This window comes from Euprymna scolopes, chromosome 21 (assembly GCF_053919585.1).
Source record: "Euprymna scolopes isolate OS-2025 chromosome 21, ASM5391958v1, whole genome shotgun sequence".
Classification (NCBI taxonomy): Eukaryota; Metazoa; Mollusca; class Cephalopoda; order Sepiida; family Sepiolidae; genus Euprymna; species Euprymna scolopes.
Genome location: NC_136502.1, coordinates 37,786,425 through 37,810,948, shown reverse-complemented (window position 1 = coordinate 37,810,948; position 24,524 = coordinate 37,786,425). Strand labels below are relative to the sequence as shown.

Sequence of the window (24,524 nt, the reverse complement as noted above, 5' to 3'; positions counted from 1 at the left end):
GCAACAAAACAGTAAAAATTCTGTTGACATCTTCTACAGGTGAACAAGTGAATAATCCAGCAGCATCGCTGAACTCTTACCTCTGATAAACGCAAACGTACATCTCAATACTCAACAAATTATTCTCGTACAAAACAAACATGCGAGACATTTCACTCGCATAGTAAGTCTCATACTGATGCAAATGCAACCCGCATACACAAATTATCAAATATCTTTGGAGACAAATTTTATGTTAATATTATCAGGGTTCTTTTTTATTATTTTGTATTTTAAACGTTTTTTTCTATTTTGCTTCTCACCTAAATTTATTCTCTCCAACGGACCACTTAACTGTATTGTTTCTATTATTCAGATTACTGTTCTCATCTTGAGAGTTGTTTGTTTTTGTTTTTTTTGTTTTTTGTTGTTTTTTTTTGGTTTTTTTTAACATTTCGGCCAATGTAACCTAAAGCCTTCTCTTCTTCTTCAAGTGTATCCTGTTGAATTCAGGTATCAGCAAATGGCATAGCAGATAAAGTACTTGTTAAAATTCAGTTGTAAGTTTCACTCTTCTGGAGGTTGAAGGTTCAATCCTTTGTGCAGGAGATACTAAGAATATAATTGGAAATTATTTAAGGTTTCTACCAGAAAGTATGTTACCCATGTGGATTAAAGGGTTTCATTCAAAATTCAATGCAGATTCCAGAGTCCAACAAGATATACCTGAAGAAGGTTGGAGGTTGCATTGGCCGAAACATGAAAATAAATCTCAAGATGAGTACAATAGCTCAAATAACGATAATCTAAATAATCTAAACTATGTTATAGTTTATCTTTCTTGGAGTTTTTTCTGTCTCGTCAAATTCCGTAAGTAAGTAGAGTTCATTTGGGCCAGGTTAGTGGTGTTAATTGAGGTTACATCACTAGAAGGTGCACCTTGTATAAGCCAGTGTGTAATCATATCAAGATCTTATTAGAGTTTCAATAACTATATTATTATATTAAGGGTTGACTTGCAGGACAAAGTATCCTTACATCAAGACAGCCTGACAAATCCCTGTACAGAGAGACCAAAGAAAATTGAAGGTGGTGTCCAGTAGGTATGCAATCATTTGAAAAAGATAATCACCTTAATTCCCACGCCTGTGAACTGCTCCACTAAGGGAACATCAGCACCAGACTGTTGGCTATCTTCATTCTGGAAAATAAATAAATAAAATATAATAGATGCAGTATGTAATTTTTCAAAAATTATTTTAAAAAAAAGATAAAAGATATCAATACTAAATCTTTTATAGTCAGCTAACGTACATCCTAACTTCCGGCATAGCACTACCGGAAGCCTTGACAAGGCAAATCAGTTTCTTCACTTTTATTGTTCTTTAGTATTTATATTATTAAGAGATTTATTGAAATATAAGAAAAGTATACCATAAAAATTAACAAAATTATACAGATAAAAATAACACAATTAGTCTTTATTTGCACTTTTAATAACAAAATTAAAAATGAAGTTTTTATTTTATTTAAAATTTTATAATAAATATAGGTCAATTTTATCAACGTGCCCAAGCATATTATAAACACCCCAACTTCCTCATGTTAAGAACGGCTTTCGGACTACTCCCCCAACCTCCCCATGTTAAGAATAGCTTTTAAGGGAGGGGGGGGGGGTATTCCGAAAGCCATTCTTCACATGGAGAGGTTAGGGGTGCTTATAATACGTTGGGGTACGTCGTAAAAATTGACCAAAATATATCTATAAAAGTGAAATTGTCTGTCTGTCTGTCTGTCTGTGTACATTTCCCTACCAAATAACTCTGTCAATTTTCGGTCTACAGACTCGAAATTTGACATAAGGGGTATTGAGATTTGGGAAAATCTTTTTAATCAGTTTTCGGTCAGAAATTTGGCTGTCAAGAGGTCAAAGTTCAACAATTTGTCGTTTGAAAACTCTACCAAACTCCTCCGCCAAATTTTGTGTCTAAACACTTTAAATTTTTAGATGTAGGTCTGCTAGTGTTTATGAAATTAGAAAAATAAGTTTTTTTTTGTTGTTGAATTTTAAAAATAAAAGTTTCTTATTTGAATTTATATAATAAATATGTTTATGAAAGTATAAAAATAAAATTATTCAAATCAAAAACCCAAATAAAATTATTGAAATCAAAAAACCCAAATAAAATTATTCAAATTAAAATAACAAATGAAATTATTCAAATCAAAATAACAAATGAAATTATTCAAATCAAAATAACAAATGAAATTATTCAAATCAAAATAACAAATGAAATTATTCAAATTAAAATAACAAATGAAATTTTTTAAATCAAAATACCAAATGAAATTATTCAAATTAAAATAATAAATGAAATTATTGAAATAAAATAAAAAAATAAAATTATTGAAATCAATATAGCAAAATTTCAAGCATCATAAAAACTGTATAGAATACATAATATTCCCAAAAAAGTTTTAAAAGATTTTCAATAATTCTTAATTAAAATAAGAGTGAAGAAAAATTTTCTATGATTATTAAATTAAAAAAAGAACGATTTGAAAAATATAATAAAGAATATATGCACAAGAGATATATAGGCATGAGAGAAAAAAGCGAAGGAAGAGATTTGCCTTGTCACCACTTACGGTAAAGCTATGCCAGAAGTTAGGGAATACGTTAGCTGACTATAATCCTTATTTTATATCTAACACGTAAAGTTATCTTCTGCTTTAAGCTGACATATCAAACTTAATTTAACTCTCAAATTCATTTGTTTATTATTATAACTTGTTACTGACACCATAATGTATTTTGTTACAACTGGTAAACATTTAAAATTATGACGAAAAAAATCAAATCAGCAATGCCTCATATTTTTAATTGAAGAATATAAAAAGAGTTGTTTCCCTTCCAACTAAGATTTTATTTGGTTTTCGGTTCTTCTTCATTATTCTAGTGTTGTCATGTCACAGTAATGAACATATCCAAAAAATTACGTGGCCCTGTCGGTGAGGCATTAGAATATGCCGACTGCCCCCCCTGCAGAGGGTAAAAGTCCCTCAATGGGGGTCCTGGATATGACCTTAAACTATATCCAGTGGTGAGGCCCCAGCTTGTGGGCTTTGGGGAGTGTGGAGACACCCTTTAATTGCCATTGCTCCCAGGTCCACTCTGACCCGGAGTGGTAGTACCTGTTAGGGTCCCAACTATGGGTTAAATAGAAAGCAATGTGAAAACAACAAATATATTCTATTAAAAAAATTTTTCTTCAAAATCTTTGGATTCGGCATTAAATAACCCGAAAAGGGTTGATATGTCGTAAAACAAAAACAACCAACCAACCAAAAAATTACGAAAAACAAGAAAGTAGAAAATTAATTATTCATGAAAATAGTTTTCAAAGACAAGTAGTGAAAATTAAATTTTGTGAGAAAACAAAAAACGGAGAGTTCTAGTCGTAACAAAAGGGAGGTAAATATTTTCTGAAAGCTGAAAATCTTTGGCCAATTTAGTAAAACTTAATTGTCTTTGAAAAAATGTTTTCATTAAGAATTAATTTTCTACCTATCATTTTTTTATAATTTTTGGATATGTTCATTACTGCTACATGACAATTCAGTAGACACAATTGGTTTTACTTGAAGTTCAAGAAAATGTGCAAACAAATAAAATTTTAAATGACATCCCTGTATTCTGGAGAGTGTCAGGTAAGTTCAACTTCACATTCATTTTCAAATGACAGGATAACTATGATTTGAAACCATATTAATAAATTGAATTAAATATGAAAATAAAAATAGATTAAGAGACCAGCCTCAATTCTTTATAATAGAGTTTCAAATCATGTTACAGGAGAATTTACATAATTTTTTGTCACTAGAACAAAACTGACATTTATTTAAATAATTTTTTTTTTTATTGTTCTTATTTTACATTTTAAGATAAAAACTGAATTTAGCAGTTAGAAGAGATGTGATCATAATTAATTTGCATAAAAATTTTATAATCTTAGATAAAAATGTTTATGTGTTATGTTGTATCTGATTTGAGATTTTTGTGCAAGATTAAAAAAAGTCCAAAACAATCTACTTAAACTACATATAAAGCATTAATAATATTTAATATATATTGGAATTTAGGCCAGTAGGGACCATCATTATAGTAGATTAAAAACTTATTTTCATTCACAACAACTAGTGCTCTCTAAATAGAACAATAATTTTATTTCTATCATTTTGGGGGGATAATGTACACTTGCTAGATTTAAAAAAAAACATTTTGTAGATTCGGTAGAGATTAAATCTTCTTTTATAAAGATGATAAAAATAATAGAGGTGAAGGCTTATGCTTGTTCTATTTGTATCAAACAAAGTCCGATAAGAAAGATGTGTTACCTCATGGTGCTCCTGGTCCCCTTTTCGCATAACTAATACAGCATGACCTTGGGGCACAAGTTTCTTGAAAATCTCCGTGAAATATTTTGAAACCTGAAATTTTTAAGAAAAAGAAAAGCATGGATTTAAACATGTTTATGTTTTTTATATTTTCAATAAGAAAAGCAAGTTACATGTTGATCAAATTTGTCCCAATTTCTCCTGGACACTAGCCTAGTCTAATATTAAACAAGCAGTTACATGAGAATTAACGTCATCTATAATATAAATCTGACCTGTCTGTTTAAATGTATGTCTGTATGTCTGCCTAAAACTTTCGATAGGGGGGGGCGACAGATTTTCACAAGATCAGTATCGTTTTAAAGCTTGACCCTTCGAACAACAAATATCGAAAAATTGGCTAAAAACATTAATTCCTTCACCCTCAATTGGGCACTTTTCTACAAGGAGGGGGTCGTTTTTTTGCCGATCGACTAGCCATAATTTAAACCTTTGCCACTTCCAGTTTGGTGAAGGACGCAATGGCAAACACGTCACTTTTTTTTTTTTTTTAACGTTCTGTCCTCCTTCACGGTACAGGTTCGAACATGCCTGCCTATTACTATCCATTTTTTTTTTTTTTTTTGCTCAACACACACCTCCAAACACCCAGGTAACTCTGGGCACCCAGGTTAGTCTAATATATAAAAGGCAAAATGTGTGTGTGTGTGTTTGTATGTCTCACAAAATTTTTCGACAGACGCCTAAGAACCTGACCAGACCAGTATCGTTTTCAAGCTCGATTCTTCGGACGCCAAATATTGAAAAATTGGCAAAAAACACATTCATTCCTTCACCCTCAACTGGGCAGTTTTATACAAGGAGGGGTCGGTTTTTGCGTCGCCATTTTTGCAGGTCATCGTATCGGTTGGATTGCCTTCACTTAATTTCAATGTTCAGAACTTCCCGTCGGGCGATGGAGACATCAGCTAAGACGTCACTTCTTTTTTAAGCCTTTTTATTTTTCCTTGGCATTACTGATGACAGTTATGGCTGATGTGAAACCCAACTTGACACATCACCAAGCTACAAAGTTTGTCGTTGGGACAGTGAATGAGATCGCTCTATTGTTGAGTTGAAGTCATCAGGCTTAGTCAGGCTTCATAAGGGATGCAGTGACAAGGATAGATGGAGCCGGCTTAATCTACTCCAGATGAATGTGGTTTCCAAAACAAGTAAAGAAAAAGAATCGTTAAAAGAAAATCGAATTTACCTGTTTGAATGTTAATTGGATTGCTTCATATTTACGATGATCCAGAGCATTCATCAGATCCAGGATGGACTAGTAAAATAGAGGGGAAAAAAGGATTAGAAATAAAAGCAAGTTTATGGTGTGACACTTTCAAGTGTGTAAATATAAGTAACAATGAAATTTGGTAGAAAAATACTGTTGAATACGTGACAAGGTAAACAAAATAAATAACAATATTGAAAAATGCAATTATTTTCAATTATATATTTATTTATAAGCACACGAATAGTATCGGTGGTGTCATAGTATATATGACATACCTGTCCTGAAATTGGTTATAGTCAGATAACGTACTTCCTAACTTTCAGTGTGTTTGCTACCGGAAGTGGTGACAAGCCAAATCAGTTCCTTCACTTTTATTGTTTTTCAATATTTGTCTTTTGAAGCAATTTATTGAAATAAAATATAAGAAAAGGACATTATTGAAAAATATACAATAAAAGTTAACAAAATTATACACGTTTTTAATAATTCTTTAAAAAAAAAAAAGAGTTTTCAATAATTCTTTTAAAAAACAAAACTAATTTCCATAATTCTTAACTAAAATAAGACTGAAGACACTTTCCAATGATTATTAAATAAAAGAAAAAGAGTACATGCACAGGAGAGAAAAAAAAGCAAAGGAACTGATTTGCCTTGTCACCTCTTCCAGTAGTAGACACACCAGAAATTAGGAAGTACGTTAGGTGACCTGAAATTAGTATTCTCCTAGTGTGTGTGTGTGTGTGTGTATATATATATATATATATATACACTATAAGAGAAAGAAAATTAAAACTGTAACTTGAACTTTACAATCAAATTTTATTGTTCGACTGAATACTCCAAAAAACAATTTAAAAAGTCCTTATTCCGCAGAGTTTCAAAGAATGCTATTCTTGTTATTCTTCTCATCAGAGGACATAAAGAAATTAGCAAATTATATTTGTAGCAATGCTAGAATTTGCTAGTTAAGGCATTAAGTGAAACTGCAATTTATTGTAGTTATAAATTGCCAAAAAAAAAAAAAAAAAAAGTGAAAAATGTTGGATGTGTAAAAAAAAAAATATAAAAACAAACCGCGCATAATATTTCAGCTTGCATCTCAAGTTGATCCAAAATGCGAAAATAGGTCTTTACATTAGTTTGAAGTTTACCATTGCATATATCAAGTAAACACTACATTACTTTGATTTCATTAATATATATATATATATATATATATATATATATATATATATATATATATATATATGCACACCAACTTAAATGGCATCCTTTCTTTAGCTATACCTTCTTCTGCCACCTCTCCCTCCCACATACACACATCCCCTTCATTATAGAAGAAGGCTGAAGGTACAGTCGAAAATCTGTTCTTTTAGAAAAAAGTTTTTTCAAAAGACATTTTGTATTCCGACAACTCACCAAATAAGAAATAAATGAAACGCTTTTCATGTTAAATTTTTATGCATACACAAGTCTTCAAAATGGGTTCTTAACATATGTAGGAAAGGCAAAGTGAGGTTGTCTCTTTATTTCCTTAACCACGCTTAGACAAATGACATAAGAACAGAAATAAAATTACTCTGAATCATTTGTCTGTGTTAATTCTGTAAATTAATAGAACCTGAAACGGCTTCTTTTCAGCTGTCAAGTTGCCATACGGTCAAGACACAGCTATTAAATGATCAGCCACAATATAAAACAAAACAGAATTTTAAAACTTTTTAATTTTGTGAAAGTGTAGCATTTCGAGTCACATTAGATACTGTGTTAAGCTAAACTCATTCCTTTCAGCTTCTAGCAAAATTTGAGTGTTGAGAATACACTTATTCTGAAAATAAAGGAAAGTTTTCAAAAGTTTAGCGCCATGGTAGCTTTTCTACATATATAGAAAATTTAGTGGCACTAATCCTTAAAAAAGATTAGCGTTATTAGTGAAGAGATGCGATTTGACTACGTTTTAATGTAAAATAGATTAGTCGCTCTGCTCTCATCTTTCGTCAACATTAAAACAAGAATCCAAAAATATATATATTATTTTTTTTTTATACAGCCTGACAAAATTTTTACATTTTATCAAAAGCTAGAAATAAGTTATTAACAATGCAACTGACTGGATAAATACTGACTGTAAATTAAATGTTTTGTTTGATTTTTAAGAAGAAAACTTTTTTTTTTAATTTTATTATTTTGTTCTAATTGGAGATAGTGCATCCTACAGGATACCAAACATTCACCTGCTATCTCATACATTCCAGCTGAAAGATCTTTTTAAAATTCTAACCGTTTCTTGGAGTGCAACTGTTTATATCTCTCTTGCATTTAGTTCACCGGGTATATTTGTCAGATAGTTTTTGAAATTCTTTTTCTTGAATCCAGTTGCTCCTATAAATTAATGGAATCATGGAAGATTCCAGTTTCTTTTAACGTCATACATTGGTATTTTGTTACCCTTTCCCTCTCAGCTCTATTTAATCCAGCATCGTTGAGGAGACCGACCGTCACCAAGGCTACTGCCCTCTACCGTATCACTGTCAAGTCCAACAGCTCTATTTTCTAGGTATGTAGCTGTAGGAACTGCATAGTCAAAATAGGTGGTGTACGGCCTATCTCCAACAGCCCCTTTCAGCATTTTTATTTTTGTTTCATTTTACTTCAAAGTCCTCATAAATTAAGGTGCTAACACTTGAGTTCTGTACGAGATACGTCCTTTACCTCTCAAACACTGAGTTCCTATCTACAATGCCTCACTACGGGACAGACTTAGACACCAGGGTCGTTTTTTAACATGGAGAAAGGAACAAAATTAAAAAGTGTCTCAGTCGTGAAGAATTTCTTCTCCACTAACAGAGAACAAGAAATTGAAGTATAGCATCATAAGAACAGATACTACACTTTGATCTTGGCCCGAAGGCCAAGAACATATCAAACATTGAGTTAGTAAATAAGTTGAAAACAATTTTCCTCTCCCCAATTCATCATTTTAAATATGTTATAGTGTATCTTTTTTGTGGTCTCTTGGTCTAACTGAATTCCAGGACAAGAATTCATCTAGTCTGGTGAATTATCCTGCTTCGTGCTGTTACTCGAGATAACATCATTTAGAGAAGGTGCACCATTCTTCGTAAAAGCCAGTATTGGTTAGCCATAATGAGGAGATCTTATTTGGGCTATGAATATTATGTGATTTTGGAATATTTAGTCAAGGTTTACTTGTAGAGGAAAATATCCTCATGGCAGGTTGTTGTGACAAATCTCTGTACATAGAGACATTCGAAGACATTCGAAGATATTGTCTGGTAGACATTCAAGTTCTTTTTAATTTATGAAAAAGCATGTGTGTGTTTACTACATTGGCTGTGATCATCCAACCTGCTATGCCTGGTGCAAAGTTGCCCCCCCCCCCTCCGATCAAATCAGTGCTGTAATAAAGAATTCCCATCCCAAGCAAAACCACAAATCCAGTTTATAAACAAACATATTTATTTTCTTTTTTCTTTTTTGTGGGGAGGGAGGGGTACAACTGGTACTCCTTTTCTTAAGTTGAACAACAGACTTGCAAAATGAGATCTTTTATTTTGGGCGAACCAGAAACCACCATCCAACCCTAACCTGACTGTTCCCAAGATACACTGCTTCCTCAAATGTCCAACTTCAACTGTCTGCCCTAACACCGGAGGGCAAGTTCTGACTGACCCTGCCCATTGTATGAAATATATATACTTTTTACTTGAATTCTTCCTCAGTGTGGTCACCACTCGACCACCCAGAAGTTAACTATAAGAGAAAATGGCTAGACAGTATTCACTCATCTAGGAACATTGCTTTTCCAATCAAGTAGATTGATCTCAGCGTGATTCTTCCATTTAAAGAGGCAATAACTTTATTTCAGACAAAAGACAATTTCTGTGTGGCCCAACTCACAATCACAGATATTTTCTACTTCTTCTGCCCCCCCTCCCTTCCATTTTCCCTTGGTTGAAAATCTATCATTCGTATGCATCACCACAACATGCAGCTAAGTGCATGTTTACACATTCCTATAATTTGTGAAAAGACACATTTCATGTAATGAAATCTGGCATCGTTAATTGATATTCCTTTTTTCTTTTAAATAGCTGTTATTGAACTTTACAATAACTGATCAATTGATTGATTTATTTATTTATTCGTTATAATCAATGATTTTGCTAATTATTTTAATTTTTTCTTATATATAACATCTAGATCAAATTTTTCTTATTGCGGGACTTATGCAGTATAAGGACCATGCTATCTTTGGAATTGTCCAAGCAGTTTATGGAAAAGGTGCTGAATGCATTAATCCTAATACAAAAAATCATAAAGAAAATGTTTGTTTGCAATCATTAGTTTATTATTTTTTTTAAAAATCATAAGAAAAAGCTTATAAAAGAAAAAAATCATAAAAATTATGATCATAAATCATAAAAAAATCATTAAAAAAATCATTTAAAAAATCATTAAAAAAATCATTTAAAAAATCATTAAAAAAATCATTTAAAAAATCATTAAAAAAATCATTTAAAAAATCATTAAAATATCTTTAAAAAAATCATTAAAAATATCATTAAAAAGATCAAAAACAATTTTTTGTTTGCTATCAGTTGTTATTCAAAAAATAAATAATTTATGAAACTCGCCTTATAATTTCTATTTTGATTTTTTTTTAAGTTTCGTAAAACTTGTCCATTAATTATGCAAGAATATTGTTTTCTTTTTTCTATTAATTTTCATTGAATTAACCTTGTACTGACAGAAATAACATATTTTTCATTGAAAAAATTGGCAAAAAAAAAAAAAAAATCACAAACCATTTGTTTGTTACCTTTCAACATTTTCCATTATCCGCCTAGACAATTCCGATGCTACCATGGTCCTTATATTGCATAAGTACCCTTATTGCTTTAATATCACAGTGCATTACACTATAACAAGAATATCCATCCAGGAACTAACAATCGAAATCAGACAAGGTAAAGCTTTATTCATAGACATATTAGACTGCTTCTATTATTTCACCAACAACGGTCCTTTAAATAACCTAGATTTTCAAAATTAATTAATCTAAATTTGCAGAGTGTCACTTAAAACTCACCTTGTGTGCACTGTCAAGTTCGGCTTTTCTTTTCATCAGTTTTTCTTTTTGGTCAGAAAAGTTGATAAATTGGTCAAGTGCTTTCTTATTGACGTGGCTATATTTCTTCAACTCTTGGTTGCACTGCTCCAGTTTCTTGAATAACTGTTCAAAATACAAACATTGTCACAATTTAGTTTCTTTATTTAGTAAACAAGATGGTGGCAACTTTTCACCTGTTACAACGATTAAAGTTTTTTTTAATAATTCAGTAATATTCAGGTAATTCCGACTGCATAATTTGGAAGCTACCATTCTAACTTATTGGAATTGACAACGGAAATTAGTTGAAACCATGTTTTTTTTTTGCTTCCACACTACAGGAAAGTTTTTAATGTAAAAATTATCCAGGATGCACTTTGGAATTACAAAAACAAAAAAAGCTAAAATCTAGATTGATTTATTAATCTGTGAAGTCATAAAATTTTTCAAGATAGTAGGAGTTGAAAGGGGAGCATGATTTCCTCTCTTCCAAATTAAGCCACTTAAACGTAAAGTTCTAGTGATTCAGCAGAATTCAGTTTTTGTTTAAAAAAAAAAAAAAAATTGCTTCCACTAAATTCAAAGAAAATTGAAATTTTGACTATTTTTGATTTACGAAAAACAATCGCAATGCCAGTAAAAAGTAGACGTCTCACATCCCTGTATACAACTGTGTATTACCATAACGATCATAAATTGTAAATACATTTGATAGATTCATTCAAAGGAAAAAAAAAAACTTAATCATCTTTAGAATTCAAAAATGGCAAAAAGAAAAGATAGTGAGGCACAATTTTAAATGAAAGTACGTTTATCTGATGCTTCCTCAATCATCTTCTGCCGAACACCTTGTTCTTGTCAATTCCTCCTGGAGATTTTTCTACTTGGTTGACATGCACTGTTGCAGTTTAACTCAGCAAATATAAATTTTTATAAGAAAAAAAAAAAAAAAAATGAATAAAAACAGAAAAAGACTTACCTGCTTCAAAGTAAGATCTTGATATTTCTCAAAAGCATCGCTGGGAAGAGAACCCAATTCTCTGATTTTCCTCATGCATTCGTCTTTCTAAAAAATAGAAAACAACCAAACACAAATAAAATCCTCAAATGAAAAATAGCAGAAAATCTACCTTATCAGATTTTCCCCAAATAGAATTTAAGCTGACAAAGCAAACTTTGCTTCTGACTAGCCATTTTTCATTTGTTAATGTTGTACCATGGTATTGGATAAAACTATAATCTAACATATTAAGTAATCTTGTCATATTTTCAAAGTCAGATCCAAATAGCATTTAAGTTGACAAATAAAACTTTGCTTCTGTTCAAAAAATAAAAAAAATCCATTTAAAAAAAAACAAATAGAAACAATGGTATCTAGTGACTTTTTGTGTCAATTTTAACTAAAGTCAATGATATCTACTGAATTGGTATGTCAGAAGTATTTAAATATAACTGCATTATTTAAAAAAAAAAAAAAAAAAATTTTCGATCTTTATCGTAAAAAAATTCCTTGCCATATTTCTTTAGGTACACGTGACATACAGGAAGTAACTCCGTTATGCTAAAAACAAGGAATTTATAATTGTTAAATGCACAATTTATTAAAAAAATTGGCAATAGTTACACAGTATTTACCTCCCTTTGGAACTCTTCAATATTTTTATCAGCCAAACATTTTATTTCCACTAATTTTAGTCAAAAAAATCTTTCCTTTAATAATTCTTTTTTTATTTATATCTTATCGTTTTTTTGTAATTTCTGGATATATTCATAACTGTAACATGACAATTAAGTAGAGACCATTGATTTGCCTTGAAATTCAATATTAAAAATTTCAAATTTCGCTATTATAATGTAATTGCACCCAATTTTCATTTGTTATTGTTGTACCATGTTATTAGCAATATAAATAATGTACTTTGCTACAATTTATTTAAAAAAGTACTAGTCATGCCCAGACAACTGACAATATGAAACATTTTGGTTAAATAATACACTGACATTTTTTGCTTACCTTTTTCAACAACAAACTTTGTTTATTTGTCATTTTTTCTAATTCTTTGGCATCTTCATTAATTTTCTCCTGCTGTTCTCGTTCTTGGCCCTGAAAAGCATAAATATTATTGAACGTAATTTTTGCGCCAACAAAAAAAAGTTTGTGCTAGTTACAAGATGAGATCAAAATTGGGTGGTTTTTTTTTTTAATTTTTTTAAGTTTTAATATTTACTTCACTTATTCTTATGCGTTGATTAACACCCCCCACCCCACCCCCGCCCGAGCACACACACCTCTAAACACCCGGGCAACGCCGGGTACCCCCCCCTCGCTAGTGTCTTAATATAAATTACATCTGTAGACGATGTGGGAAATCTATTTTTCAAAAAATAATAGACACTAGCCCTTTTCTATTTTTTTCAATGGCAGATTTCAAGAAAAGCAAAGCAGATAATTCAGTTTGTCATACAGATGATAAAACTATAATTCAATAACTTTTTCTACTGGATCATTTTTTTGCAATTTTTAGAATTTATACAAATTTCACCTTGACACATAAGTACACAATAATGTTATTACCTGAAATGCACCTGTTCGAAAACCCGTTATACTGCACAAGCAGCATTTTTTTTTTTTTTTTTTTTTTTAAACCACCATCTGCCTAACACACATGGACATGCCTGCAAAGTTATAAAGTCGCACAACTCCTATGGCATTCAGAAACATTTTTCATGCTAAAATTTGTTGAAGCGTAGAACTTCCAGCATCAGTTCACCATTGAAACACTGCATCATTAATTGAGTTGTAATGCACTTGAGTATATAATGATTTCATTATTATTTTATTGGAGAATAACATTAAAAAGAAAAAAAAAACGTTTTAACTGTCAGGTCAATATCAGCCAGACAGTTAATCTTATTAAATTTGATTTTAATTTACCTTCCAGTATTCCAGTTTATTCTGTAATTCTTTCTGTTCTTTATTCATTTTTTCTAGTTGTTCATCCAGTTCTGAAATGATGAAACTCAGATTTTATTATCGCAGATTGAATTATTCATTGAACAATTAGAAAATCTATTCCAGCAAAAGCATTCTTTTTTTTTTGGTTAAAATACGAGGGTTGTTTCAAACGTAAAGCCTCCTACTTTTTTTATTACTAAAAAAAGTTGAAGAGCTACAAAGACAAGAGTGGTACCATTAAAACAAAGGACCTTTTGTGCTCAAGAATTTGTTTTTCTACATAATCACCAGCATTCTCAATGCACTTTTACAAGAAATTCAATGACGTATCTCTGCTTATGACATACGTCCATGATAGGGGTAGTTTTCTTCGAGTCTCACACTGTTGATATGTGCAACAGAGAGATGAAACTTTTAGATCATGAATGAATAAGTTCAGTCATCATAACAATGCAATTTGCAATCCCCTCAGATCCATTCAGGTGGAATAAAAAAAAAATAGGAGGCATTATTTTTGGAACTCCCCTGGTATTTAAGACTTAAAACTAAAATTGGTACTTGTACAGGTTAGTCAAGACATTAAAAAAATGAAAATATCGTAAAAATAAGTTTGAATTGTATGTATCCGTTATGGAACGAAGTTCTCCGAAAAAAAAAATTCACTTAATTTCATCAAGTAGTTTTTTTTTTTACAGTGAAAAAAAATAATTTGTTATGATACCGAGCAAAATGTTCGATTTTTAGGAAGAAAAGCTAGTATTAAAGATGGGGAGGGGTGTCAGCGCTTTAACTGGAGTTATCTCCCTTTGACATTTCTTAAATTCAAACAAATTTTTTTTTTAAATCCAAGATGGCTTCCTTCAACGCGCTCTCATAAAAACGTGTTTTTCCGCTGTAAAAAAAAAAAACTACTTGATGAAATTACGTGAAATTTTTTTTCAGAAAACTTCCTTCCATAACAGATACATACAATTTAAACTTTTTTCGATATTTTCATTTTTTAATATCTTGACTAAACTGTACAAGTACCTTAAAATCTTATCTAGACTATTAGATGACTTAACCAGCTCATTAACACAAATCACAAAATCATCAACGTAAAATAATTAAAATTCTCATTATCACAAATCACAAAATCATCAACGTAAAATAATTAAAATTCTCATTATCACAAATCACAAAATCATCAACGTAAAATAATTAAAATTCTCATTAACACAAATCACAAAATCATCAATGCAAAATAATTAAAATTCATAAAAACAAAATTGTACTGATACGGCTTTTGAACCAGATAAAACAGACTTTTGCCAATCCCAAAATACGTAAATAAGCGAATCAAAATAAATTGACTAATTTTCAACATAAAAAAATAAAAAAGATTTGCTGTATGTTTGTTTTATATGACAATTTGTTTATTTTCTGACAAAGACAATCAATGATTTTTTTTTTTAATATTTTACAAGTTTTATCTTTTTTACAATAAATTGCATTAAAAAAAAAAAAAAAAAATCAATGCAACACCGATTTTTACAGATTTCTTTTACATTTTACCTTCAAGGGTACTGGTACAGCTCTTGAAACAGAAGAAGAAGCAACTAGTTTAGAGTTAGGTTAGAGTTGATTTAGGATTGCAGTGAGAGTTAGTGACAAATTATGAAGTCAAGCCTGAAATCCTTACAAAAATTATGTAAACTAAAGAATAAGCGAAGTATTAACCCTGTTTAAAAAAACGTTGCCCGGGTGTTTACAGGTGTAAAAGAAAAAAAAAATAGTTTTGGTCGCGAGGCGGGATTGAACCGGGAAGCCTTGACGCGGAGGTAGAAACAAAAGCCAACCTCTTAACCGTCTCGGCCACGAGTGAGAGAAATTGATTAGCATGTTAAGTTAAGGCTTATAAAGCGAATGAAAGAGGTAGCCGCTAAATGAGGTCATCACAGGAGCGTACAATGACGTGGCAGTATTTTTAGTTTTTGCTTCCCCAAGGGGGGGGGGACAGCTTTCCATTTATAGGGGATTGTTCAAATTGAATAGCAATTGTCTGATATAAAGAGAAACTCCACATTGATCAAAAGCTGATTGCTTTCTGGACGTTTCAACGTGAAAGCCAAGAACACGAACCGTTTAAATTTAGTTTCACTGTATTTATACTAAAAAGTCAAACGAACAGGCCACGCAGCAAAATAGCACGAATCTTATAAAAGTCGATGTGAATAAATCTAGATGCGACGCGCATTCGCAAATCGTAGATATTATTATTTAGACGGTATATAAAAAGTTCTAAGACATAGTAACCCCTCGAGAAGGTGGCGAAAAAAACCTTTGCGAGACATACATAAAATGATCACACACATTTTACCTTTTATATATATAGAGAAGGCAAAACGAGGGCGCGTGCGTATTTGTAGGTTCGCTAAAGACTTTTTTTTGCCGGGATTCTCCGGGAGGGGGGGGGGTGTATATTTTCAACAACTTTTCATATACTCCCTAGATTATAATATCTACGATTTACGAACGGAAGTCATCTCTACATTTATTTTAAAAAAAAAAAACTGGTTTTCAGTGTTTGTTTGTCTTTCTCGTATAAACAAAGCGAAACTGAATCGAAACAAAACGATTACGTCTTGCAGGCAATCAGCTTTGATCACTAATATCTAATTTATTATTTTTATTGAGTTTCTTGGTGAACAACTTCCTTCTCATTGTCTTTCTACTAATTAAACTTCCTATACCTTTTGTTTTGCTGATAAACTTATTTCATCTTTATGTTATAATTTTTCCTATATTTTTTTTTTTTACTTCCTAACACTTTGGGGATGGGGGTTAGTACCACACCCCATACAAATATAAAAAGAACCAACCACCTATGCAGAGAAATGAAAATAGATGAAGATATAAAGACAGATATAGGAAAAGAAATATATTACCTTTGCCATTTTTCTTATTATCTGCAACTCGTTGGTCGACAGCTTGCTGCTCTGCATTGAGGGAGTCAAGTCGTTCACGACGATCATTGCTCGAGTGTTCCTGCATCTCAGAGAGAAAACGGTCTTTCTTCTTTTTCAAATTATTGTTTAACATATTTTCATGTCGATTTTTCTCACCCTCTAACTGTTAGAAGAAAAAAGAAAATGAAAAAATTTATCTAAAAAAAAAAAGTTTTTTTTTTTAAATAGGCTTTTTTTGTTTTTTTTTTTTTTCAAGAAAATGAGTAAAAAAAAATTTAAAAAAAACACAAAAGATGTAATGAAATCATAAAATTAACAGTGAAAAAGGAGTCATGAAAAAGAAAAGTGTAATGAAGAGAAATGAAGTAGGAGTAATGAAAAGAAAAAGACAAACGAAAAAAAAAAGAAAAAAAATGGGGGGGGGGATAACGTGGGGAAGAGAATGGATGATGTGGGGGGGGGATAGATAAGGTAATAATGAAGGGGAAAAATGATCAACATGGGGAGGATTAATGAAAAAAAAAGTAAAAAAAATGAATGAGTAATGTAAAAAAAAATAAAAATGGAAATAAAATTCAGCCTATTCCTGACTTGTCCACCAAATCTCAATCATGGATGTCCAACAGTTTGTTTTTTCAATATGAGAAGGGAAGCATTTTTGATACTGGAAGCCTGAGAAAGCTAGATTCCAGAAGTGATTGCAGCTGAAACATGTATGCATATATGTAACCAATAATATTTTTATAACAAATAAATCTATATATTGTATATTAGAATTGTACTCATATTTTGCCGGAGGAAATTGTATCTGCGTATGTGTCCAGCTAAAAGTTAGAGACTATGTAAGGTACAACCGCAAAGCTGATATATTATTTTCCAGCATTGCCTCAGACAGAATATAAGTACGTTTTTTTTAGAGATATATTCGTTTTTAGGGTAACTAGGAACAAAATTAGTCAGGAGTGAATAAGAAGGGAGTTTACATTTAAAACAATCTTTTTTCCATTATATATAGGAAGAGCCATCCTCAGTGCGCTTCACACTGACCGGAACGTAACCTCCTAAAATATTAATCTGTGAAGTTATCTCAAAGATAATGTTCTATTCCTGAATTGTGTCCAGGTAATGCAAAGAGAAATGTGTCATAGTTATTGACAATTTTCCTTTTTATCATCAAACAGTGAGAAAACAGATAGACATTCAATGAAATTTGGTTAACAAGTTATGCATAGAGTGAAGTTTATTTGTACCAAATATGGTTGCACTGCGAAAAGAATTGCAAATTTTATTAATGATTTTATGCCTGGTATAGAAAGATAGGGAGGGATGAAAAAACATGGTATAGATAGAGCAAGAAACAATTTAAAAAAAAAAAGTACTTGTACAGTTTAACTAATGCATTAAAAAATGAAAATATCGAAAAAAAAAAGTTTAAATTATACGTATCCGTTATGGAATGAAGTAATCCGAAACAAAATTTCATTTAATTTCATCAAGTATTTTCTTTTTTACAGCGAAAAAACAATTTGTTATGATACCGACTAAAAGGTTCAATGTTTAGGAAGAAAATCTAGTATTAAAGATGGGGAGGGATGTCAGCGCATTAACTGGAGTTATCTCCCCGTGGCGTGTTCAATAAATTTCACAATGGCTGACTTCAACGCGCTCTCATAAAAACATGTTTTTCCGCTGTAAAAAAAAACAAACAAAAAGACTACTCAATCAAATGAAGTGAAATTTTTTTTCGAAGATCTTCAGTCCAAAACGGATACGTACAATTTAAACTATTTTTGATATTTTCATTTTTTAATGTCTTGATTAAATTGTACAAGTACAAAAAAAAAGAAAAAGAAAACAAGAGAGAGAGAGAGAGAGCGAGTGAAAATGAGAAAAAAAGAGATACTCACCCTGATTCTCTCTTGAAAAGCCTCCTTGTTCTGAGTGGTCAGGGTCTTGATTTGGTCATTAAGATAATCAACCTCTCGCTGATCCTCAACACTCAGTTGGGAGAGCAGGTCAGATCCGAGCTCTTCGTTCAGCGACTGTGCGGACCCCTTCATTGCCTCCAAATTCGTGTGCAGACTCGCAATACTCTTCTCCTGAGGGAGGAGAAAAGAGAAGAGAAATAAAAAGCTTTTATACAAAACGCCAACTTCATTAAAATTGATACATTGTACAAGTTATAAGTGTACAAATGGAAAATTATAATCATAAAACCTTATACTTCTTTATATAGCCTTACTTAATGAAATAAGTTTTTAATTAGAAGGAAGTAAGGTCTAGGAAGACGGTCTCATGACAACAAAACAGATACTACACTACACACCTCCATAAATTAATCATTAAAAGATAGTATATTATACTGAAATAGTAGACTGAAGTGAGCTTTATAGAAAGTACAATAGTACATTAATAAAAGTAACAGTATCACTTCGCCTTCAGACAAACACCAAATCTCTATTAGTAATAATTACATGAGAAATACTGATACTTGTACAGTTTAATCAAGACATTAAAAAATGAAAATATCAAAAAAAAGGTTATATTGTGCGTATCCGTGTTGAACTGAAGATCTCAAAAAAAAAAATTTTCACTTAATTTGATCGGGTAGTTTTTTTTTACAGCGGAAAAACACGTTTTTATGAGAGCACGTTGAAGGCAGACATCTTGTTTGTTTTTTTTTTTTAATTTTTGTTTGGAGTTTATAAATGCCACGGGGAGATAACTCCATGTAAAGCGCCGACATCCCTCCCCATCTTTAATAACTAGCTTTTCTTCCTAAAAATCGAACCTTTTGCTCGGTATCATAAATTGTTTTTTCGCTGTAAAACAAAAACTACTTGATGAAATTAAGTGAATTTTTTGGGGGGGAGAACTTCATTCCATAACAGATACGTACAATTTAAACTTTTTTCGATATTTTCATTTTTTTAATGTCTTGACTAAATTGTATAAGTACCGAAATACTTATATTTTATAAAAGGGAATCGTACAATTCTGCAAAAAATATTTTAAAACACTTTTCATGTTATCAGTTGTTTTATATAAAAGACAACTATAAAGTAATTACCAACATATTCTAGCTTTTTGATACGCCAAATTTATTTGTAATATTTTGTCAAAACAATATTCACAAGGCTGATTTCAGAGAATTTCAGAAAGAAAATAAAAATCAGAAAGGTGGTACCTACTTTTGGTCCTCGGGCTTTTTCAATCGATTGAAGTTCCTCTTTCATAAGACGTACATCTGCCCTCATTTTATCAAAAGTGTCCCTAAAAAAAAGTTTTAACAAATCATTCACTACCTATCTGGAGGGTATCTTTCTTTCTCTAAATATCTATATATATATATATCTATATATATATATATATATATATAATATTTTTATGAATAAATATTAACAATTATATATTTATGGAAAACGTAAAAATGATTTTATTCATTACAAAAAAAAAAAAAAAAAAAGAAAATGATGTAACATTTGGTATTCCAATTTCTTTAAATAACTTAACCGAAAGCATGATGTAACCAATCTCTTCTGTTCAATAATTACACCAACCACGCGAAACACAGACTTTACTTAACACTCATCAACATATATTTTGCTGTATTCATGAGTGGGCTATCTCTTCGTTAATACGAGAAGAATGAAGAGAAAAAAATATTTTAACTAGATTATATTCATTAATAAAATAAATATGTAACACCAGCAGGGAAACCCGACATCACCCGGGATTGAATGAGGATCAACAAATGTTTCACACTTACAATCCTTTATTGTCATCGAAATCGGTGAAATTGGCCATTTTTAATCAAATCGATCAATTACCTGCTCTAGTCGGGGATCCACCATGGTGCATCAAGAAGCTTCACATGCCTATCTGCAGTGACTTAGTTTACAATACATTGTTGTCGACATTGTACTGTAGAGAACCTATGATTGATTTTATAAAATTATTTATATATATATATATAATGGTTTGGATTAAAGTTTAAAATTCAAAAGTCAAGTACCATGGTTCAAGTGTGCTCTAAAAAGAAACATTCATTTCGAATGCGCCCCTGTATTATCAAAGAACCTACTGTTGATTTTATCCATCAGACTCTGTTTGTGCAATAATAAAACTTTTAAAATGCATTTGTAATGTTAGGCTGTATAAAGGTATTAACTTTAACCAAAATCAAACTGTTCTTTCTTTAATCAGATTTTTTTGATTATCGTTATTTTGATACTTACAGGGGGCATTACGATATAAAACGTATCTAAGAACACTCCCAGACACTTAAAGTGCATTTGCGAGAAATTTTTTTAAAATTGGCCTAGCTGTTTCAGTGTAAGGAACAAACTCGCACAGAAACAAAGTTGAGATTATTTGACGTACTAATTTATTTAAATATCTTTACAAAATAATGTTTTCACTGATGTGTTCAACCATTATTATAGACAGAAAGCTAGAAGCAAAAAGGGTAACGATTATACTTACTTATTTTTACTGTTTTTAGTTTCATTTTTTTGCATTTCACTCACAAGACTATTTATCTGTGTTTCAATCTGTAAAAATTATTAAGGATGAATTTTGTGCAGGAAAAAAAAAGATTCTGAAGAAAAGGAAATTGTTTTCCAAATTTATAATCTTCAACAAATTCTCAACGAAGGCGATGCATGCATAAATGTGATGTCGCTTAATTTGTGCACCTCAGAATGGTACATTCTGGACTATTGTGAGAACAATCATTTTGTACAGCTCCAAGCGATTGTCTAGAACTAGGAAGGCGGCGCAAAGATTTGAAAATATATTTTGCAGCATCTTGGGAGTAACACTGTTTGTCCATGCATGTAATAAGACATACGAAGGCGCTACAGAATCATGCTAATCGAGGTTAAGATGAGGAAATGGTGGCTTAGATGGTTTGAACAGGTGTTGAAAACAACTGTCACGAAACTCGCTTTGAAGCCAGGAGGAAAATAAGAGGAAGTTTTTTTGTTTTTTTTTGTTTTGTTTTACGGCATATCAATCATTTATGCATCATTTAATCCTGAAACATTAGTTGTACTATGGTGGATAGAAGTTATATATTCGTTTTGTTTTGTTTTTTATAGAGGGGATACCACTTATCAATGCCCAAAGACCATTTAAGGATAAAGACTACTGAGTGTACAGTGGTTATCGAGACAAAAGTAATCGTTAGTGGAGGAAATTGGGTATCCTTTGATTACTTAATAAGAACTTGTTTACATTGGGCTTGAACATGGCCATGTTATAGTCAACTAGAAAGCAAGCCGGTGGAACAGAGTTTCACAGGCAGGCAGTTCTAGTAAAGAAGTTTTGTTCATAGAATCTGCATTTAGATTTAGGTACAGATAGAGATTGGGAGAAATCGTTGATAGTGATTGTAGCTAGTAGAGTGTAAAAATTTTATTTAGGTCATTGTTTCAGTCAGATCTGTTCAAAATCTATACAACTTGTCAGAATATGATGCACCATGTAGGGCTCTTCGCATGGTATGCAGATTAGTACTTAGTATTTCAATGAGTATGAGTGTATGGTATTGGTTTGTTTTATTCAAATTATATGAATTAACATTTCTTCTCTTCTTGATATCCTTTTATGGCAGAGAAAGATTGATGATGAGATGGGCAGACCACCTAAACAATGATTTCTAGTAAAGCGACCTTCATGTTTTGACAAGCTTCTTGGCTTGACCTTTACTCCTGACCTGAAATGGAACACGTACATCAAATCCGTTGCCAAGGTCGCTGGAAAAATGGTAGGATCATTCTACTGCTCCAGTAAATATTTCACTGCTGATGTAATTCTCTACATCCAAAGATGAAGTACTGTTGCCACATCTGGGCAGGAGTTGCTAGAAGCAACTTATCCTGCCTTGACAGAGTTCAAAATAGACTTTGTAGCCTAGTGGGAGATGCCCTTTTTTCTTCCCTGCAACCTCTTTCCTACAGAAGAGACTTTGCAAGCCTGTCTCTAGTTTATCATTATTTTCATGGCAAGTGCTCGTCTGATCTCCAATCTATGGTCCCTCCTCATCAAACTTCTATGAAAACCACTTGTTTAGCTGAAACCACTATCAATAATTTCCCCAACTCTTTATCTGTACCTAAACCTAAACATAGATTTCATGAACAAAGTTTCTTTCTTAGAACTGCACACCTGTGGAAATCTGTTCCATTTTCCTGCTTTCCAACTGACTACAATATGGTCATCTTCAAGTTCAATGCGAACAAATTCTTGAGGAGCCGTCCCCTTAAGTAATCCAATTTATCAAATTCTCACTACCAACGATTATTACGATATTGTCCCGTTGACTACTGTACACCCATTAACCCTTATCGTAGAGAGGACTCCAGATCTTGATAAGTGGTGACTCCTTTGTAAAAAAAAAAAAAAAAGGTCTGTGATTGTGTCACATGGAAACCAAACTCCATTATTTGCAGACCTTGTCATAGCTCGATAATACAAAAAAAAAAAAGAAGAATATGGACAGTGTTAAATATTTCTATGTAGACGAGTTGATTTTGTGTTTTCATTCAATAAATCAAAAGTAAAAACTAAATTTTGGTTCTTCTCCATTATAATAGTGAAATTTAGAAATATTCAATTTCAAGTGAAACCAATATGAGAATGTGTTGGATGAATGCTAAAAATTTACTTCCAAACTATATCTGGCCAGATCTTCATTTAACTTCCTCGCATGTTTTCCTTTGCTAACTGACCCTTGCTACTTCAACTGTTCTACACCTACTAACCAGAGAATTTTTGTCCAATCTTTCAATATGACCAAACCAAAGAAGTCTTCCTCTGTGCACACATCACCCTATACTGTTCAGATTTAATCTTCTGCTGAGATCCTCAGATCTAAGCCTTAAGCATTGAAAAAAAAAAAAAAGCATAAAATATAGAAAGCATTAAAACAAGCATAAAAAATAAAACCATTAAAAGCATTAAAAAAAAAAGTATCATACAAAGCATAAATGTAATAGCATTAAAAAAGCATAAAATAAAACAAAAAGCATTAAAAAATAAAAAGCATTAAAAATAAAAAGCATTAAAAATAAAAAGCATTAAAAATAAAAAGCATTAAAAACAACAAACATTAAAAATAAAAAATAATAAAAAAAAAAATAAAAAATAATAAAAAAATTTTTTAAAAAAGCATAAAAAGGATATGTTCAAGTTTTTTCTTGTGTTCTTTGTATTCATCATTTTGGGTTTCATTCTTTTTCACAAGTTCACATTTGCCTTTCTGGAGGTCAAGTCTTGATCTCCGAGTGTCATAGTAACCTCCTGTCAGAGCACCACGACGACTCACTTGGTCACCTAAAACAATGAAACAAAAAAGAACAAAAACTTAAAATGATAGCAAAATCATCAGTTACATACATTAAATAAAATGAAAAAAAAAAAAAAAATTATCAAAATTTATATTTCTTTAACTTGATATCACATGATGAGAATGGTACTCAAATAATAGTTGTAGGGAAAACAAAAATGTCTGTCTACAAAGAATTGTAGACAGACATTTTTGTTTTCCCTACAACTGTTGTTTGAGTTTGTCTCCGTAAAGAGAATTTTTCTCAAAATATTATGAATAAATAAATATCAAAATTTCCATTCATTGCATTCCTTTCAATAGTTCATTTATCATTTGCCTATTAAAATAAAATAAGTAAAATAGTTAAAATACCTGCTTTGTTTACTCTATTGCATTTATGTAAATAATGTATTAATAGCAAACATAAATAAAATGCAGGACGAGACTCATGATTGATATAGGAACCTTTAGATTTTCAGTCTGACATTCTCACCGCTTAG

At 31.3% G+C, this 24,524-nt stretch overlaps 1 protein-coding gene and 1 pseudogene across 1 annotated transcript in view; both read right to left on the bottom strand.

The window, feature by feature from the left end:
- LOC145242125 (structural maintenance of chromosomes protein 3-like) overlaps nucleotides 1–24,524 on the bottom strand; it is an 82,843-nt gene that overhangs the window by 6,956 nt on the left and 51,363 nt on the right. Inside the window, exons 20-31 of the mRNA XM_080105048.1 lie at nucleotides 23,882–24,029; nucleotides 21,177–21,248; nucleotides 19,883–19,964; nucleotides 18,599–18,790; nucleotides 16,671–16,854; nucleotides 13,723–13,793; nucleotides 12,802–12,891; nucleotides 11,767–11,853; nucleotides 10,767–10,910; nucleotides 5,630–5,698; nucleotides 4,378–4,470; nucleotides 1,112–1,180 (exon numbers count right to left, since the gene is read on the bottom strand). Coding sequence (XP_079961174.1) covers nucleotides 1,112–1,180; nucleotides 4,378–4,470; nucleotides 5,630–5,698; nucleotides 10,767–10,910; nucleotides 11,767–11,853; nucleotides 12,802–12,891; nucleotides 13,723–13,793; nucleotides 16,671–16,854; nucleotides 18,599–18,790; nucleotides 19,883–19,964; nucleotides 21,177–21,248; nucleotides 23,882–24,029 — 1,301 coding nt within the window. The remainder of the gene's footprint in view (nucleotides 1–1,111; nucleotides 1,181–4,377; nucleotides 4,471–5,629; nucleotides 5,699–10,766; nucleotides 10,911–11,766; nucleotides 11,854–12,801; nucleotides 12,892–13,722; nucleotides 13,794–16,670; nucleotides 16,855–18,598; nucleotides 18,791–19,882; nucleotides 19,965–21,176; nucleotides 21,249–23,881; nucleotides 24,030–24,524) is intronic.
- On the bottom strand, nucleotides 8,421–8,576 carry LOC145243202 (U2 spliceosomal RNA; annotated as a pseudogene).